The sequence below is a fragment of the Plecotus auritus genome (assembly GCF_963455305.1).
Source record: "Plecotus auritus genome assembly, chromosome: 4".
Taxonomy (NCBI): Eukaryota; Metazoa; Chordata; class Mammalia; order Chiroptera; family Vespertilionidae; genus Plecotus; species Plecotus auritus.
In genome coordinates, this window is record NC_137775.1 from 134,720,555 (window position 1) to 134,739,947 (window position 19,393).

Here is a 19,393-nt window from a genome sequence, read left to right on the forward strand (position 1 = left end):
ATATGTTATATCGTGAAATGGTTAAATTTTTAAAAAATGAAATTTGACAAGATCATCACAATTTAAAATATGTACATCCTTTGACCTAAAAATTACCCAGTAGAGCTTTTCTAAAAATTCTGCTTTTCCCTCAGACATATTCCAGTCATTCTCACATCTGTGTCCTATTGTAGAGGCCCTCCCCACCACCCTGTACTAGTATTAGCAGACCACCCTCATCACTGTCTCCTTTCCCTATTTTATATGTTTGCATAGCACATAGCATTACTCATATCTGACATATTAATAAGCTGTCCCATGTCCCTTCACCACTATAGTGTAATTTTAAAGAATCTGGGGCCTTCACTTGTACAGTATCTGGAGCATAAAGGAGCTCAATGACTATGTGTTGAATAACAAAGTTGGATATGTACCAAAGTGTAGGGTGCATGATGTTCGTTGTTCCATTGTAAAATCATAGAGAAATAACACAGAAGCAACTTACTCATAAACAATGTAATGACTGACTATGGCATATCCTCACAGTGGAGATCTATGCACCTACTAGTACTTAAAAGAATGAGGTTGATCTACAAGTACTGACATGAAACAATTGATGAGAAAAGGCAGTTGCAATATGTAGATATCCTATATAATAAAGAGCTAATATGCAAATGGTCATTGCGCCCTCGTGCTGGCTCCGGGGGACCTGAGGCCATGCCCTCTGCCCCAGCGCCCGGGCCAGGGGACCTGAGGCTGCACCCCCCCCCACCCAGTGGGGCTTGATGGGGGACCTGAGGCCGCGTCCCCCACCTCGGCGCTGGGCCGGGGAACCTGAGGCCACATCCCCTGGCCCTGAGGCTGCGCCAGGGGACCTGAAGCCACGCCCCCCCGCCCAGCGGAGCTTGACGGAGGGACCTGAGGCTGTGCCCCCCGCCCTGCAGGGCTTGACGGGGGTGGGGCCAGCTGGGTCTGGGTCTCGCCTGATTTTGAGGTGCTCGCAGTGGGTGGGGACTTGACTCTGGGTCCCATGGCGCACCCCAGACTCTGACAGGAGGGAGATTTTCATATACATTTTACTAATTTTCTTTCATCTCTGACACTTCTATTATAGAGAAAGGGCAAATAGCAATATTAAAATATTTCCTCTAATTCCCTTTTAATGTGCATGAATTTTATGCACCGGGCCACTAGTGTGTGTGTGTATATATATACATATATACATACAAATATGTAGATGTATGGGTAGGTGTTATACCCAGGCATGTCTATATACACACATACATGTAGAAACACAGTGTAAAGATGTAAACACATCTATTTGATGGCTACTGACAGCCTTTAACCCTCACCCTCCTCTCTTTCCCTTGTTCTCCAACTTCTGGACAAACTTATAAAAAAGCCTGAGTGCTCCTTCCTTTGGCGCTGGCAGGAGATTTGAATTACACAAGCCCCTGCCCTAACATGGGAACTCTCAGTCTAACCAAAACAGAAACCCAGGCAATCTGCTTTCCTTGACCTCAGGCCATTTCAGATCTGTGAGAGGCCTGTCCTCCCTGGAGACCTGAAATACGTATGTAACTAAGTAAAAAGTATATCTACACTTATACATACATCTGTGTGTATATAATACATACATTATAAATATAAAAAATACATATGCACATTTACATGTATACAAATACTACTACTGCTACACAGGCACACCAAAAAAGAGACAAATATATGCCTAGAAAAGCACTTGGAAGAACATACCCCAAACTACTAAGAGATACAGTTGTTATCTCTGGTGATCAAATTCAAGGGATTTTCCCTTTCTTGGTTCTACATTTCTGTATTTGAAGTTTCACAACAAACATTTTTATATTCAGAAAAAAATCCCCAAATGATTGTAAACCTTGTTAATATAACCACTGAACTGTACTTCTGACTCAAGAAGTAAAATCAAAAGCTAATAAACCTACAAAATTAGTGTAAAAGAATTCATAAAAACAAAAGCCTAATTAATAAATTAAAAACAGAAACAGGCAGACTTGATAAATTGATCCAAGAGCTATTTTAGGAAAAAAATAAAGCTAGTTATGAACGTGAAAAATCATAGCCCACTGGTGTGGCTCAGGAGTTGAGCATCGACCTATATTGAACCAGGAGGTCACAGATCAATTCCCAGTCAGGACATATGCCTGGGTTGTGGGCTAGAATCCCCTGTAGGGGGTGTGCAGGAGGCAGCTAATCAATGATTCTTTCTTGTCATTGTTATTTCTATCTCCCTCTCCCTTTCGCTTTGAAATCAATAAAAACATTTTTTTTAAAAGTAACATAATTTTTTAAAGTGAAAAAATCCTAAAAACATGGAATTAAGAATGTGAAAGAAATAATCACTAATACAGAGGATGAAAAGAGCCATAAAAAATACTACCCCAAAATTTATATTTGCTTATAAATTTGAATAATTAGATATTCAATAAAAATGTTTCCTGACATTTACTCCCAAATATATAACCAACAGAAACAACCCCAAAAAAGTGACTAACAAGTACAGCCTCAAAAGTGCCAATTCTTTCAAATTTCTAAGGAACAGAGTTCAGGGAAAGAAGAAACATTTATTTCTTTTTAATGAAACCGGATGACAATGAGAACCTAGGAAAGATAAAACACACACAAACAAAAACCAGCCACCATGTCATTTCTGTGTATTGATTCAACATTTATAAATAAAATACGGGCACATGAAACTCAGTGCTTCTCTGAAAGAGGAAAACACTGGCTAAATGAGGTCTTGCTGCCGTCACACCTGCAGCATGACCTGAAGGCTCTCCTTGCCCACTCCTGCTCCTTCCCTTTCCCCCTTCCAGGTACTTCCCAGTAAATCTCTTGCATATGTAATTCCATAGTGGCATCTGCTTTTCTGAGGACCCAAACTGATCCCTGATATTTCAATAAAATAGTTGGTTACAAAATTAATAGGAAAAATAAATTCATTTTCTTTATACAAAATAACCAGTTAGAAACATCACTCACAAAATATTCTGAGTATCCACTATACTATATGCCAGGTCCTGGAGAGTGAGCTAGGAGTAAGGAAATTAGCAAAATATGCACACATCCCTGTCCTCATGGGGCCTAAAGTCTATTGAGAGAGAGATTTTAGTCTGACAAATAGGCAACTACAATCTGATAAGCAACATGAAGGAAAATCTCAAAGTGCTAAAAGAGCTCATAACAGGGAGACCAAACTTAGTTTAGGGCAAGAGGGAGGGCTTTCTTAAGCAGGTAGTGAATCGTAGCTAACCAGGGTGGAGATGGAGTAGGAAGGGATAAGGGTTTCCAGTACCAGCAATTGAGAAAACCCTGGTGGGGGGGAGGGGTGTGTGTGTATGTGTGTGTGTGTGTGTGTGTGTGTGTAATTTGTGGTAGTTTTAATAAACTACAAGAACTAGATTGTTTATAGCTAAGTAAACAGCAGGAAAGAGTACCAGATGGGGCCCTCAGTGGTAGAGCCCTGTAAATCATGTTGAGAATTTTGGTCTTTATGTATGAGGAAGGGAAAGAGCAATACAATAAAGGGCTATAAGCACAAGAATAACACAAGATCTACATGGATGCAGTAAAGAAAATGAGTTGAATGAGAAGAGCACACAGAAGACCAGTCAGGACTCCGTTTTAGCAGTCCAATGGCAGGTGATGGTAGTTTCAACCAGAGTGGTGCTGGTGGTGGAAAAGCAGATAAGATGATGGTCCAGCATCTATTGGGATGTTAAAGACACATGGTTTGAGGATTGAATATGATGATAAAGGAGAAGGGACTAGAGGACAACTCCAGGTTGGAAACTGGAAGAAGAGTGGGTTTGGGGAGAAATGTCATGACTTGAATTTTGGACATGCTGAATTTAAGAGGATTTTGAGATATTCAAATGGAAATGTTGAAGAGGTGATTGGATGTATCAAACTGCAGTTCAGAAGAAAGGCCTAGTCTAGAGATATAAATTTGGGACTCATGAGCACATAGATGATAATTAAAATAAAAATAGGTGAAATCATCCAAGTGGAAAGCAAAATATGAAAAGATGAGGGTCTAATATTGAGCAATAAGAATCCTCAAAAATTAGAGTCGAGGACAATGTACTACGAAGAGATAGAAAAGGAACAGCTGAAGATGTAGGAAGAAAACCACAAGAGGGCAAGGTGATGGTTGGCATGGGAAGGGGATAGAGAACAAAGGGATGGCCATCAGTCCCTAAAGTGAGGGAGAGGTCACATGAGATGGGGGACTAAAACAATGTTTGGATTTAGAGATGTGGAAGTCTCTCAGAGACCTTGCCAAGATTCATTGTGGTAGAGTAGGGATGGCTGCAGCCAGGCTGGAGAGGGTGACAGTGTGAGTGGGGAGAAGGAAATGAGAACAGTAAAGAGAAAGAACCCTCTTAAGTAGTTTGGCTGGAAAGAGATAGTCAATAGGGTTGAGTTTACACTTTGTAAGCTGTGAAATCTTAAGCACATTAAAATGCTAAATAGAAGGGTTCGACATGGAGAAATAAAACCACAGGATACAATTATAAGCCTGAAAAACTTGACTCAAATGAAAAACCATCCAGAATGAGCTGGCTTTTTAAAAATCAATAGACAAAAAGACTCAATAGCCTCTCTAAATACAAATTACTTGTTAGAATGTTAGACTAAAAATTATAATGAAAAAAATCTATTCACAATAACAAAGAAAAGCCATAAAATGCCTAAGAATAAACAAGACATGCAGGATCTATTTTAAGAAAACAATAAAATCTCAGCAAGGGTGGTAGAAGGAACACCAAACAAATGGAAACACAAACCATAATCTTAGAAAGACAACACCAGAAAGAAGTCCATTTTTACTACATTAACTGATACATTTAACAACAATTAAAATCTTAATAGGGCCAGGCTTGTGTGGCTCAGTGGTTGAGCATCAACATATGAACCAGAAGGTTGCAATCCAATTCCCAGTCAGTCCACATGCCCAGGTTGTGGGTTCGATCCCCAGGGTGGGGCATGCAGGAGGTAGCCGACCAATGATTCTCTTTCATCTGTTTCTGTCTCTGCTGTTTCTATCTCTCCCTCTCCCTTCCTCTCTGAAATCAATAAAAATACATTTTTAAAAATATATACATACATAAAATCTTAATAGGTTTTGGGCAGACAAAGGGAGGCAGAATGTAACAATTATTCTAAAGTATATCTGAGAAGAGCAACGAGGTGGTGCTTTAGCAGCCAGTTTTGATATTGTACTATAAATTTCATTCAACAATGTGACAGTGACAATACCAGACAGATCAATGGACTAATATAGTGAGACTAAATATAGACCAAGTAATTGTGGGAATACGAGCAAACAAACATTTCTATTGATGAGTAAAAACTAGGTTATTCAATAAATAGTGTAGAGACAACTGGCCTGCCATTTGGGAAATCAGAAAGCTGTTTCCTGAACGGGACTTCACCCTTTGATGAATAAATACTTCAATGGCCTGGAAGAGGGCATGTCAAGGATTTCTGGGTCAGAGTCTGGGATTCATTCACTTTGTGAAAATTGATTAAATTGAGAGGAGGATCCAAGATGGCGGCGTAGGTAAATACCTAAACTGCTGCCTCCTACAACAATTTCAAAACTACAACTAAAAGACAAAACGTCTATCACCCAGAACCACGGGAAAGCTGGCTGAGTGGAAGTTCTACAACTAGAAGGAAAGAAAAAACAGCATTGAGAGGTGCACAAGCACTGAAAAGCTGAGGTACGGAGGTGCGCGAATCGGGCTGGTGGCGGGCGACTGGGAGCACTGCTGTTTTCAACCCGAAGGGAGATAAGCTCCCAATTACTCCGAACTCCAGTTTCTGGGGAGACGCGGGGGACCCAAACTCCTATGGGGAGAAGCTGGACTGTCTGCCATCGGGTCGGAAAGTGAATGAGGCTTGCTTACAGGGCTGCGTGCAGGAATAATTGTTTATTGTGCTGAGGCGCGGGACTCGGGACTCGGTCGGAGACACAGAGCCGGCTTACTGGCAGCCATTGCTGTTTGCCACGCCCTAGCCTAGTCATGCCCTGAGACCCCGCCCCGCACAACCTACAAACCCACCCAAGCTCCAAGCAGCGGCTTTAGCATGTGAATGGCCTGCCCTATCGCAGCTTAACCTAGCAAACTTGCAGCCCGGGTCAGACATCTCCAAAACCTCCAAACCCCAAGCAAAGAGGAGAAAACTGTAGTTCTCGCTGTAGCTCCTGCTCGGTGGCCTCAGACAGTAGCTGACCTGCACCCCATTGGAGATCCAGAAGCCAGTGTACCTAGTGGTTAGTGTGAGACACCAGATTTCAACTCCTCACATCCATAAGTGACACATTCAAGAGGCAGACTCAGTGAGCACCAAAGCCCCACTGAAACAAGTCCTGCACCATAAGCGTGTCTCCAGCGCAGCAGTTCTTCCATTATAGACACAGCGGGTCCTCACAGCCAATTGGCCTGGAGGTCAATTCCTCCCAGTGTACCAACAGCAATCAAGGCTTAACTACACCAAGACGTTGCACTCAGCCCACAAAGGGGTGTACCAAGAGCATCCACCTCAGATGATTGGGGAGGCTGAGCTATGGGCACCTATAGGTCACCTACCACACAAAGCCACTCCATCAACACAAGGAAGCAGCAAAATGCGGAGACAAAGAAACATGTCACGAATGAGAGAAATGGAGGAAAGCAAACTACTGGACGACATAGAGTTCAGAACCACATTTATAAGGTTACTCAAGAATCTTCTAAAAACCGCTGAGGAACTTGATGAGACCTTCAAGGACCTTAATGAGAATGCCAAAAAAATGGAAAAGGACCAGTCAGAAATTAAGCATACACTGTCTGAAATAAAGAATATACAGAAACTCAACTGTAGATCAACGTACCCCAAGAATCAAACCAAAGATCTGAAATATGAGGAAACAAAAAACACCCAACCAGAAAAACAAAAAGAAAAAAGAATCAAAAAATATGAAGACAGTGTAAGGAGCCTCTGGGACAACTTTAAGCGTACCAACATCAGAATTATGGGGGTGCCAGAAGAAGAGAGAGAGCAAAATATTGAAAACCTATTAGAAGAAATAATGACAGAAAACTTACCCTACCTGGTGAAAGAAATAGACTTACAAGTTCAGGAAGCGCACAGAACCCCATGCAAGAGGAATCCAAAGAGGACCACACCAAGACACATCATAATTAAAATGCCAAGGGCAAAAGACAAAGAGAGAATCTTGAAAGCAGCAAGAGAAAAACGGTTAGTTACCTGCAAGGGAGCACCCATACGACTGTCAGCTGATTCCTCGGCAGAAACTATGCAGGCCAGAAGGGAGTGGCAAGAAATATTCAAAGTGATGAACAGCAAGAACCTACAACCAAGATTACTCTACCCAGCACAGCTATCATTCAGAGTTGAAGGTCAGATAAAGAGCTTCACAGACAAGAAAAAGCTAAAGGAGTTCATCACCACCAAACCAGGATTACATGAAATGCTGAAGGGTGTTCTTTAAGAAGAGGAAGAAAAAGAAAAAGGTAAAGATAAAAATTATGAACAACAAAATGACATCAAATACATACCTACCAACAAGTGAATCTAAAAATCAAGTGAATAAAAAATCTGAAGAACAGAATGGACTGGTGAATATAATAGAATCAGGGACATAGAAAGGGAGTGGACTGACAATTCTCAGAGGGGAGGGGGTGTGAGGGGTGCGGGAAGAGATTGGACAAAAAGCTTACACCTATGGATGAAGACAGTGGCTCGGGGGGGGGGGGGGGTTAGGGCATGGGGTGGGGTGGGGAATCAGGTGGAGGGGAGCTATGGGGGAAAAAAAAAGAGGAACACCTGTAATAATCTGAACAATAAAGATTTATTTTAAAAAAATAAAAATAAAAATAAAGAAAAAGAAAAGAAAGAAAATTGATTAAGTTGTCCACTTATGATTTGGATACTTTTATATGGACATTATGGTTCAATAAGTTTATACACCCTCTCCCCCCAAAAGATCGACTAGAAGAAGAGACAGATGTGGATTTTCATAATCTCATCATAGAAGCCAGAAATTGTGGAGAAAAATATTGATTAGTCTAAATGTATGAAAACCTAAAGTACAGAGAAAGGAGAACATAGACAGGAATGAAAGAAATTGGAAAGTTGGGAGGGGTTAATATTTGCAACATGACAGAAAAATAATTAAAATCCTTTATGTATATGAAGGACTCTTACAGGTTAGTATTTTAAAAACTGAACTGAAAAACCCGCAAGGACCTGAATGGGCAAGCTAAAAAACATGAAACACCCAATTAAAATATGAAAAGAACAATTCAGGTTCATTCCTTATCAAAGAAATACTAAGTATAATAACAAAGATAACATTTACGGACAATGAGATTGGCAAAGATGAAAACTCTAACAAAACCAGTTGGCAAATATGTGAAATAGTGGGGCTCTTAGGCATTGGTACAACCTTCCCAAAGGGAATTTTAGCACAATATATCAAAATGGAAAATGAACAGACTCTTTGACCTACCAATCCAATTTCTAGGAATTTATCCAAAGGAGATAACGGCATAGCTAGATAAAAATGTAAGGCCCAAGGCCCAGCCGATGAAGCTGGTGTTTGAGTGTCAACACATGAACCAGGAGGTCACCAGTTCAATTCCTGGTCAGGACACATGCTGGATTTCGGGCTTGATCTCCAGGAGGGGATGTTTCTATCTATCTCTCTCTTCTTCTCTGAAATCAATAAAAAAAATATATATATATGAAAACATAAAAAATGTAAGCACAAGGATGCTCACTACTGTTGTTTATAATAGAAAATAATCTGAAATAGTCTAGATATTCAACAATATGGAACTGAAAGGAATTGAAAAGTAACTTTTGAAAGGCATTTTTTAATATTTATTGACATGAAAAAATGTCTACAATGTATTTTTCAGTGCAAAAAGCAAACTATAGAAAGTATATGAAGGTTCTGAACTCCCCTCCTCCCCTGACACACTGAATCTATAGCCACACATGCAACAGTTTCCTCTGAAAGAAACCCTAAAGCTAGCCGAACACCTCCTATATATCAGGCACAAGAGAAAAACCCACATCAAATTGTATAGGAGAGAAATAGAAACAGACTCAAATACAGAGAACAAATCGAGGGTTACAAGAGGTGTTGGAGGTGGAGAATTTGGGGAAGGGGCAAAGTGGGTAAGAGGGGGCGAAAAGATACAAACTTCCAGTTATAAAATAAGTAAGTCCTGTGGATATAACATACAGCATGATGAGTATAGTTAACAATATCATATTCTATATTTGAACATTTATTTTTTTAAATATATTTTATTGATTTTTTACAGAGAGGAAGAGAGAGGGATAGAAAGTTAGAAACATCGATGAGAGAGAGACATCGATCAGCTGCCTCCTGCACGCCCCCTACTGGGGATGTTCCCGCAACCCAGGTACATGCCCTTGACCGGAATCGAACCTGGGACCCTTCAGTCTGCAGGCCAACGCTCTATTCACTGAGCCAAACCAGTTAGGGCTATATTTGAACATTTCTAAGGTAATCTTAAAATTCTCATCACAAGAAAAGAAAAATGAGTGGTGATGGATGTTAACTAGACTTACTGAAGTGATTATTCTGTAATACATACATATATCAAATGATTATGTTGTATACCTGAAACTAATATAATGTTATATAATGTCTATTATATCTCAATTTAAAAAGTATATGAACTAATGAGCTAGATCAAATTTGGGTAAATGTATATGTATATACATACATATCTATAGATATAAAAGGCTAAGTGACTGTCTGACCGTTCGGCCAGTAGCTCTGAATGCGCACTGACCACCAGGGGGAAGATGCTCAACGCAGGAACTGCTGAGCTGCGGTGACTTGGCAGTGATGGTTCTCGAGTGACACACCCGGAACTAGAGAGGAGGGAGCCCGATTCTGGGGTGCGTCGCCTGAGAACCGCCCTCTCGCAATCCAAGACCCCTCAGAGGATGTCAGAGAGCCAGTTTTGGCCTGATCCCTACAGGCCAGGCTGAGGGACCCCACCGGCCAGAGGGACCTCGCTCACTATGCAGATGCCCTTCGAGCCCCGGCACTGCATTAGGTGTGCCTGGCCGGGAAGGGACCGTGGGAGGTTGGCTCCAGGGAGTATCCAGCCTGTCCCACCCCGTCCTGCCCCGCCGGCCACCTTCTAATTAATTTTTTTTCAGTGTGCGTGAATCAGTGCACTGGGGCACTAGTACTTAAATATATTGAAAGCGCTTCATTAAAATATTTGTATTTGTTATCTCTAGTAAAATATTAGGTAGTGAAATTTTCATTTTAGTTTTAATTATTTGTTTTCAGCATGGAAGAAAAAAATGCCTTTGGAAATCTCTTAAGTCACGGAAAATACAATAAACACAAACATATTTATGAACCACACTTGACATTGACAAAGACTCCTAGCTGTTAGGTTTGATCGAGCAACTGAATCGATACCCCTCCCCCCAGGAACTGACTTTTCAAGCCATTTCACTATGGACATTCCCTTTTGCTGAGACCACATTTTACTTGCTGAGACCACATTCCATTATCTCTCCCCTCAAGACCTGCACAGAGAATTCCCCGCCCAGAAAAAGCCCGCCAAAAGTCCTTTAAAAACCACTGACTCCTGTCACTGGGTGCTGGAACCATCCAGGCTCAGCCACCTGGTGTGCGGACGATCGAATAAATCCGTGATTCCTCACCATTCTGGCTCGTGCGTTCCTCCTTCTGCGACCTAACACTAGCCAGGCCTCTCTCAGCCTCTTCTCACCTAGGCCTCAACCTTGGTCTATAAAGACTTGAATAAACACTAACATAGTTTCTAACAGTTCAGAGCTGCATCCCTAGGATAACTCTGGCCCCCTTAAAGTGTCTACTGGAGATTACTTGGGCTGCCAAAAGAATTTGCTGTCTGTTCCACGGACACCTGAACATACAGCTCCTGTCTGGGTCTCGCATGGACCAAGCTCCCGTCCTGCTTTCTGCAATTTTTCACCTCCCTGACTCTACAGATCCTGCCATCCTAGTTCCTCAGCCTCTCTTTCAAACACCAGTCACCGCTGTACACATCAAAGTTGAATTCAGTTCACACTGGTCTCTTTTCCCTATGACAGCACTTTCTACTGATCAAGTTTAACTAGTTCCCGAGTTTATCACTGTACAGTTCCTCGTAAGTTTATGTCTATTTATGGAAATAGAAACTGGATATTATCTTTCCTTCCCGTTAACTTGTGAAGCTCTGTGAACCATCTTCTGCATTGACTGACTGGGTTTTCATGCTTTTGGAGAAAAGGTATTTGATAAGACAAAAAAATCATAGCTCACCTGTGACAATTCAATTAGTTTTTTTGAGACCCTTAAAAGATCCTTATCTATGGTAAATTTTTTTCTGTGCAGAAATTTAAAATTTTTACATAGGCTTTTCCTATATCTTTACCCTATAAAAGAAAGGGTTTTTCTAGAATTCTGAAATCTCCCTTTTCATGTGAATAGTACATGGCGATGTGAAATTAGAGTCTTATTATAAGCTTGTTCCACCCTTGTCTATTTGCTACCCATCCCTCAAATCACTAACTATGTAAGCAACCAAAGCATTCTTTTTAAATGCACGATTGTGTCCCTCGCCCGCTTAAAACCCTTAAATTATTTCCCACTACTCCTGAGGAAAAAAAAAAAATCCAAAGTCCTCAATACATGTGTAAGGGACATTCTCCCCTGAACGTCTCTCCACTTTGCTCACCAAAGCTAGTTCCTACTCCTGGAACACACCAATATCTGTCCCATCTCTGGGCCTTTGTAGCAGCTGCCATCCTACTTGAAATGCTATTTCCCTTTACAAGTTGCCAACTCTTCATACTTTGGTCTCAACTACCACCATGCTAATTTCAAGCTACAATGTGACAGCAACCAGATTACCGTGTGATATTAACAAATAAATAGAACTAGAATGATGCCAGGCATAGGGTAAGCATGCAGTACGTGCTGATTGAATGTGGAACTGAGATAAAAGAAATTCAATTCTATCCTATCAGCTATAGATTGTAGCTAGAGTTCTTTGTGGTGGTCTAACTGGCAAACTGAATGAGGGCATCTAGAATTTGTAGAGAATTCCTCCAAAAACAGCTTGTCAAATGAGTCACCACAATAGTTTCTTAAATGAAGAAACCCTGACTCCTAACAAAGAGGCTCTGTCTGTGTATCCAGCTTTCTTTGAATCCTGAGAGGCTATATGATTTCAGTTAGGAGCAGCAGAGAGTTGCTCAAGAGACAGCTGAGAGCTCTGGAAGGCTGTAGGAGGGGCCAGAGAAGAGCTAGTTCAGGTGGCATTTGGTAGAGTTTGAACTGTGAGGGGTGAGGAGATTGAGGGGATGAGACTGGAGGTGGTGCAACTGCCACACCATTGGTGACAATGGGAGTGAGGCAGGCAAAGAGGATTTTTAAAGGTTTTGCAGGGACTTATGAACGCACTTCCCCATTGACACCCCTTTAAGAGGCTTTTGTAAAGATTCAAAAGGGTTTCAGTGCTTTGATAGGATGCTGGACTGAGTTTCTTTTGATGTGGCACCATGTTAAACCTGGCCACAAAAAACAGTCTTGTGTTACCCAGACCCTATAGTCCCCACAGCTACGTGGCCATGACTAGATGGGCCTAGAATGCAAAACTTAAGGTGAAGTCCAAGGATACATACATGCAGAAAGGACCTTAACCACCTACAGTAGGACCTGCAGGCCTGACATCGCTGAACCTAGGCATACCCGGCCAGGCACCTGACTTCTTACCATTTCCCAGAATAAGCGGGAAGGCAGTCCCTGATCTGCTGGTAAGGGGCCTGTACTGGTCCCATCTACATTTGTTGAGGCTTTACTACTTGTAACCAAATCTCCCCTTTTCTATTTTCTTGGACTATATAACCCACAACTCCTTCGACCACTTTGCCGACCACTGCTCTATACCATTAAAGTTTTTAACTACTAAACATCTTGAAACATTCACAATTGGTTTAATAGTCTGTTTTAGGGCAAAAGGAGGAGGAAGAAGAGGAGGAAAAAGATAGAGGAGGAGAAAGAGAAGGCGAAGAGAAGGAGAGGGAGGGAAGGGATGAAGAGACGGAGGCAAAGAATTAAGTGAAATTAGAAGCTAATCTCCCAGTTGGTATCTTTCCTATTGATGGTGGTGCCTCGTGCCTCTCAAAGGGGGGGCCACACACTAATGGTCTCAGATTCACTCAGGATACCTGTTAAAAACACCCAGTTCTGTATATGGTGCCACACACAGAATGAATCTTTGGGCAGAGTCATGGATGTTCATGTTACCAAGGGAGTCACCCTGGCGATGCTGACACACTGAAGCTGGAGGACCACGTCCGAGCGAAGGCTGACCGTCAGTTCAGGAGCGACACCACGCCCTGCTGTCTGAGAGCTCACCCCACCCCAAACCCAGACAGCACCTGGGTCTAAAAACTGACCCCTATTTTGGGTTCTACACCCCATTACCACGTGCGGCAGGGGTTCTTCCACACCACCAAGCCACTCAATTCTGACACTATCTCCCTGGAGGTGGCATCAGGTCCCACAGCGGAGGGCTCAGTCCCACAAGGCTGCCCTCACTTCAGGTGCCAGTCACAGTCCTGGTTCTTCCTTCAACTTCTGACCAACTGGCTGTGAGTCAGAGGTTCCCATGACCCCTCTTTGGGTTCGATTAATGTGCTAGAGCAAGTCACATGACTCAGGAAACCTGTTTACTCACAGATTGTCAGTTTATAACAAAGGATAATTAGAGTATGAATGTATGAATCAAAAGCCAGATGAAGAGACACATAGGGCGAGGCCTCAAACAAAGGCACTTGTGGGAATGTGGGGCCCTGCCCGGTGGCACAGACCGCATTCTGGCTCCCCACCTGGAAGCTGCCCACACCCTCCCTTTGGAGTTTCTATGGAGGCTTCAGCACACAGGAATGACGGACTAAATCCCTGGCCACTGGTGACAGATTCACCCTCCAGCCCCGCTTTCCTCCGAGGAGGTCAGGGTGGTGGGACTGAAAAATCCCATCCTCTAACCACATGGTTGGTTCTCCTGACAACCAAAGGTCACCTTGTTACCATAGCAAGACGTCCTTGTGGCTCTCGTCATTTAGGAAGTCGCATGGGTCTTAGGAGCTCTGTGCCAGAAATCAGGATGAAGACCAAATACAGCTTTCTTGTTATAAAATCACAATATCACAAACCGCCTTCAGTGGCATTTGTACATAGCCCTGACTCTTGGCCATAACCGATTTAGCTTAAGTATGAACAGTTAACCAGACCTGGCCAATGAGAAGCCCTTTCTAGGGATGCAGGGAGGTATCACTGTCTTCTGGAGGCTGGCTGGAAGGACATGTGCTTTGGATTTGTGGGGCGGCCACACACGCAGGCTAGCCCAGCGCACTGGTCTTCAGGGAGACGGGTGTAAAGCCTGAGGAGCGACCACGGGCCCCAGACAGGCCTGAGGAGGCAGGGCCTGGGTTCCTGTCAGCCCCCCTGCCTGGAGCAGGCCCTCCAGGGCCCAGCCTCACTCTGGCTTTTTCTGTTGCAGCAGCTCAGGTGGATTCCCATTTCTTGTGGCCAAAAGAGAATGAGCAGGGGGGACCAGCCATCTAGCCCTCTGAGGCACCAGGCCCACGCAGGTCGCCAGATCTGCCTGTTTTCCTCCCGAAACAATGCCCCATCCACGGGTCCAAGTCAGCCCTGGATTTCCCCCCAGCCCGTGTCTGATTTGCCTGAGCACTGGGCCTGCCATGCCCGAGGCCACCTCCCAGTACCTCAGCTCTGTTGTGCAATTGCACCCCTGGTGGAGTCCATTGTCATCCATCTGCACAAGCCCCTAGTGTCACCCATTTTTTCCGCATCCTCCCCCAACAGCACCAACAAAACCTAAACCCTGCTCTCAGTGCAACCCCTGCTGGGGACTGATGGGAGCTTGGGCAGTAATTGAGCTTCCTTCCCTATCCAAATTCACCACACAGTGAACAACGGCACCTCAAGAAAACTCCTTGAGTAAGCAGAAATCTGGTTACACCCTTACCCCGAAGGGACCCGGGTCCCTTTACCCACCTCCCTTAGGCCCACCCTCCTGCAGAGACTCCTGGGTGTACCTGGGATATGAATGGTGCCACCATTGCTCCAATGCGACACAGCGAGCCGCTGGTCCCCATCCCCAAAGCGCGCATGGTGGTAGGGTAGACCTGGAGGGAGGGCACAGAGCACCAGTTAGTCCAGGCCTCCTCTTTCTCACCTGCCCTTCCCTCCCCAGGTCAGGCTGTGGTGTATGCAAGGGTGGGCAAAAGCAGGGAAATTACCAGCCCTCATTACCTAAAAGATAAATCATAAAAATACTACTATTAATAATAATACAATAATAAGTAATAATATAAGAATAAACTGTGTTTAGCATACTCATAACTGAAAACCTACTTTTGTCCACACCTGTACATTAAATACCAAATGTTCTATATAGAATATAGAAGACATTCATTTTCTCAGGTACACTACTTTGAATTTTTAAACTTTATAACTATCACAGAAAGAATAAGCACTTAGAAATTATCCTTTAAGCAAATTCCAAACTATGCATTTTTTAATGTATTTTTATTGATTTCAGAGAGGAAGGGAGAGGGAGAGAGAGATAGAAACTCAATGATGAGAATCATTGATCGGCTGCCTCCTGCACACCCCATACTGGGATCAAGCCCACAACCCAGGCATGTGCCCTTGACCAGAATCAAACCCGGAACCCTTCAGTCCGCAGGCCAGCGCTCTATCCACTGAGCCAAACCAGTTAGGGCCAAACTATGTGTTTAATTGAATATTAAAAATATAATTTTAGAAAAGCAAGCTCTGGAATCAGACAGATTTCCACTTTAGAGCTAAAAATGCATAAGGGCGGTTCTACTGAAGGAAAATACTTCCCAAGTAGTGACTCTATGAAACCTTAAATAAAGAAGTGCCATCGGAAAGGTCACTGGTTCAATTCCCAGTCAGGGCACATGCCCAGGTTGTGGGTTTGATTCCTGGTTGGGATGCATGCAGGAGGTTTATCAATGTTTCTCTCTCATCGTTCGTGTTCTCTCTCTCTCTCTCTCTCTCTCTCTCTCTCTCTCTCTCTCTCTCTCCCTCCCTCCCTCCCTCCTTTTCCCTCTCCCTCCCTACCTCCCTTGCCCCTCCTCTTTAAAATCAATAAAAACATATTTAAAAAAATAGACAGTGCTAGATACATGCTACACCCTCACCATGTTCTCACTGCAAAACCTCATGACATAATCTACTTTCTTTCTGCAACTTTCTTAAATTTAGAGTAAAACCTCATTAATCTGTACTTTATTAATTCAGAATTCTTATAGGAACTGGCAAAAGTTGAATAAGAAAGCAAATGTTATGTAACAAGTGAGATTAAAAACTCTGGAGAATTCTCTCATTACTGTACAATACTCCAAACCAGTTTTTATCATTTCATTAAAACAAAGCACGCAGCCCTTTTACTAGGCGAGTATTGTTAGCCACCATCTGTCAAGTGCAAAAGCGAAATATGAAATGCGTTCCTGCCTCAGCGGCCACTGCTATGTTTATAGGAGAGGGGGGTGGGGGGGGTAGTCTCAGGGGAGCTTGCTTGCTTTTTCTAGAAAATGAGGCTGCTGACTGGACCTGAAAATAACAGATTTGGATACATGGTGATGTTTTTTCTCTATATATAATATTAATAAAGTCTTTTGTTCAGATTTTGACAATTCTGGGAGATAGAGTAAATAGATGATAGAGTAAATAGATGATTTTTAAAATAAGTATCTGGAAAAAAAAATACTTAGAAAGGACCTTTATGAAAACATTGCAAAATGTTAAACTGAACATTGCAAATATAGCTTTAGAAGCAGAGCATATTACACACCGATTCTAAATTCACAAAATCATTTTAGAAGATGTTGTTAATGGACTTAAATGAAGTGTTCAGTATATGTCAAATATCTCATCATTTCCTATCTTTATCTGGGCGGGGAGAATATTTCCCTGTGGCTTTCATGACTTTGACACGTCACGTCTATAATCTGAACAGCCTTCACGTTTCCAGGAATGGCAACAAAGGCAGTTCATCAGTCCCGACAGCACTTCTTTCTCCAGCTCACTGAAGGACAAAACCAGTAAAATACTACGTTTCCTCCCCAGAAACTGCTCATTTCTAGGGATATTAGCTCTTTAAAGTGAGGGTTAATGAGAGGAGCCTCTAGCTCCCTCAGGCAGGGCCTTGCATATAGTAGATGTATCAGTTCAGTAAATTCAGAAAGACTATATTAAATTTCAATGTAAGCTACATGCAGCCAATTACAGGTGAAGGGGGTGTGACCTTTCAAAGGAATAAAGGTGAAAAATACATCCCGATTTCAAAAAGAGGGAAATCGGGAGTTTTACATTTTAACAGCAACATGCAGCTTGGCCCCTATTTCTCTGAAAGCATGGTGCTAGGACAGGGCGTTGTTTTTATATGAATGCTGTCTAGGAGAAGGGAGGAGGTCCTCAGTTTCTTCTCAGACACTGGCTTGCACTAGACTCAAGGGGGCAGGGGACAGTCCCTATCAAATGAACCTTCTGGCATCATTTTAATGGGATGTTTTTAGAAAATCATCAAAAGTCAACAGAAGCCAGGGATGTGTTATCTATGGATGGACATCCTCTCTAAGTAGCTCAGCTCTCACCCCCTGAAGGAACCAACCCTTCCCCAAACTAACCTCGGCGGTGTAAATGTAGATGGTGTTGAAGTTGGCAGCCACCAAAGCTCTCAGCATAAAGAGGAAGCCGATGAGGCCAGCACTAGGGAACAGAAAGCAAGAGAAAAGTTACCAAAGGCAACGTGCAGGGTCTTCTATGGCCCCGGCCAAGTGCATTACAGATGCCATCACCCACCCACAGATGACCAGCTGCTTCTCAGCTGGCCCGATGAGGGGGTCCTAAAGCAGATGCCCGACTTGAACCTTCAATCCTACTCCCTGACCTCTCCACTCCCCGAAGTGTGCCATTCTAGCCTGGCTCCCACTCCCCCAAAATGGTGAAGATAGTTTGCAGAGTAAGTGGTTTATATTATAACTGAGGCCACTCCAGGGTGGCAAATTAAAAGTTAAATGAATTTCCACACCACAGGTATGTGTTGTTTTATGTTATATTATATATCACTAAACTATCTTGACTTATAGTCAGCATAATTTGTTAACAACAAGGGTCCCATTTCTCCAAGAAGCTTGGTATAAAGATCCTAAATATGTGGGTGAGTGAAATGAGTAGTCCCATAGTGGTATCCATATCCTGTGACAGCTGAAGAGGGCTGGGTCAGTGGGAAGAGGGAGGTACCAGCGTAGATGCCAGGTAAGAGCATTCTAGACCAGTGGTCGGCAAACTGTGGCTCGCGAGCCGCAGTTTGTCCTCTGTTGACTAATGAGTTTGCCGACCACTGTTCTAGACAAACAAGCAGCCCATTTTCTACTCTCCTGGTAAAAGAGACTTGACCCTGACCCCCAATGAACACTATGGGTTAGAAGACCCCATCTTAAAACCACTGCACAAAACTTGACTATTTTGAAGCAACCAGAGAGAAAATACCTTGAAGTACAAATATTGAGGAGAAGGAAGAATAAAGCTGTGCAGCCCATGGTGATAGACAGGCTCAGCCGTCTGCCCAGGAAATTAATGCCCAGAATATTCAGAGGATTCACTAGAAAGCAAATGACAAAGACAATTTCTGGAACCTCGGAAGGATGGCACGGGTTCCTCCTCATTTCAGGAAGAAGCAGCTTCACAAACCGTGGGTCCAAGAATGACAAGCACTGGTGTGTAGAAAGGATTTCTCATGCCCAGGTGCTTACCATGTAGGTCTGTTGTAAATTGCCTACTTTGCTAGGCCTATATTTTAAATGTTGTATACGGTTTTTCATCAAATTCAAGGTGTCACTGAAATTTACCATTATTTTATGTCTAGTAAGACAGAAACAGGACTGCAAATTAAAATATAACATGCCATTGCAAGATGCATTCCAATTTCAGGGATGTTAAAATGTGAAGAAAGCCTGACCGGCATGGCTCAGAGGTTGAGTGTCGACCTATGAACCAGGAGGTCACGGTTCGATTCCCGATCAGGGCACATGGCCAGGTTTGGGCTCATTCCCCCTTGTGTGGTGTGCAAGAGGCAGCCGATCAATGATTCTCTCTCATCATTGATGTTTCTCTCTCTCCCTTCCTCTCTGAAATCAATAAAAAAATATTTTTTAAATGTGAAGAAAAATACATCTTAAAATGGACAGGATTTCATAATTCAAAGCTCTG

At 42.9% G+C, this 19,393-nt stretch overlaps 1 protein-coding gene across 1 annotated transcript in view; it reads right to left on the bottom strand.

The window, feature by feature from the left end:
- SVOPL (SVOP like) overlaps nt 1-19,393 on the bottom strand; it is a gene marked incomplete at both ends in the record, with an annotated part of 65,121 nt that overhangs the window by 20,544 nt on the left and 25,184 nt on the right. Inside the window, 3 exons of the mRNA XM_080664854.1 lie at nt 15,187-15,276; nt 17,809-17,890; nt 18,674-18,785. Coding sequence (XP_080520980.1) covers nt 15,187-15,276; nt 17,809-17,890; nt 18,674-18,785 — 284 coding nt within the window. The remainder of the gene's footprint in view (nt 1-15,186; nt 15,277-17,808; nt 17,891-18,673; nt 18,786-19,393) is intronic.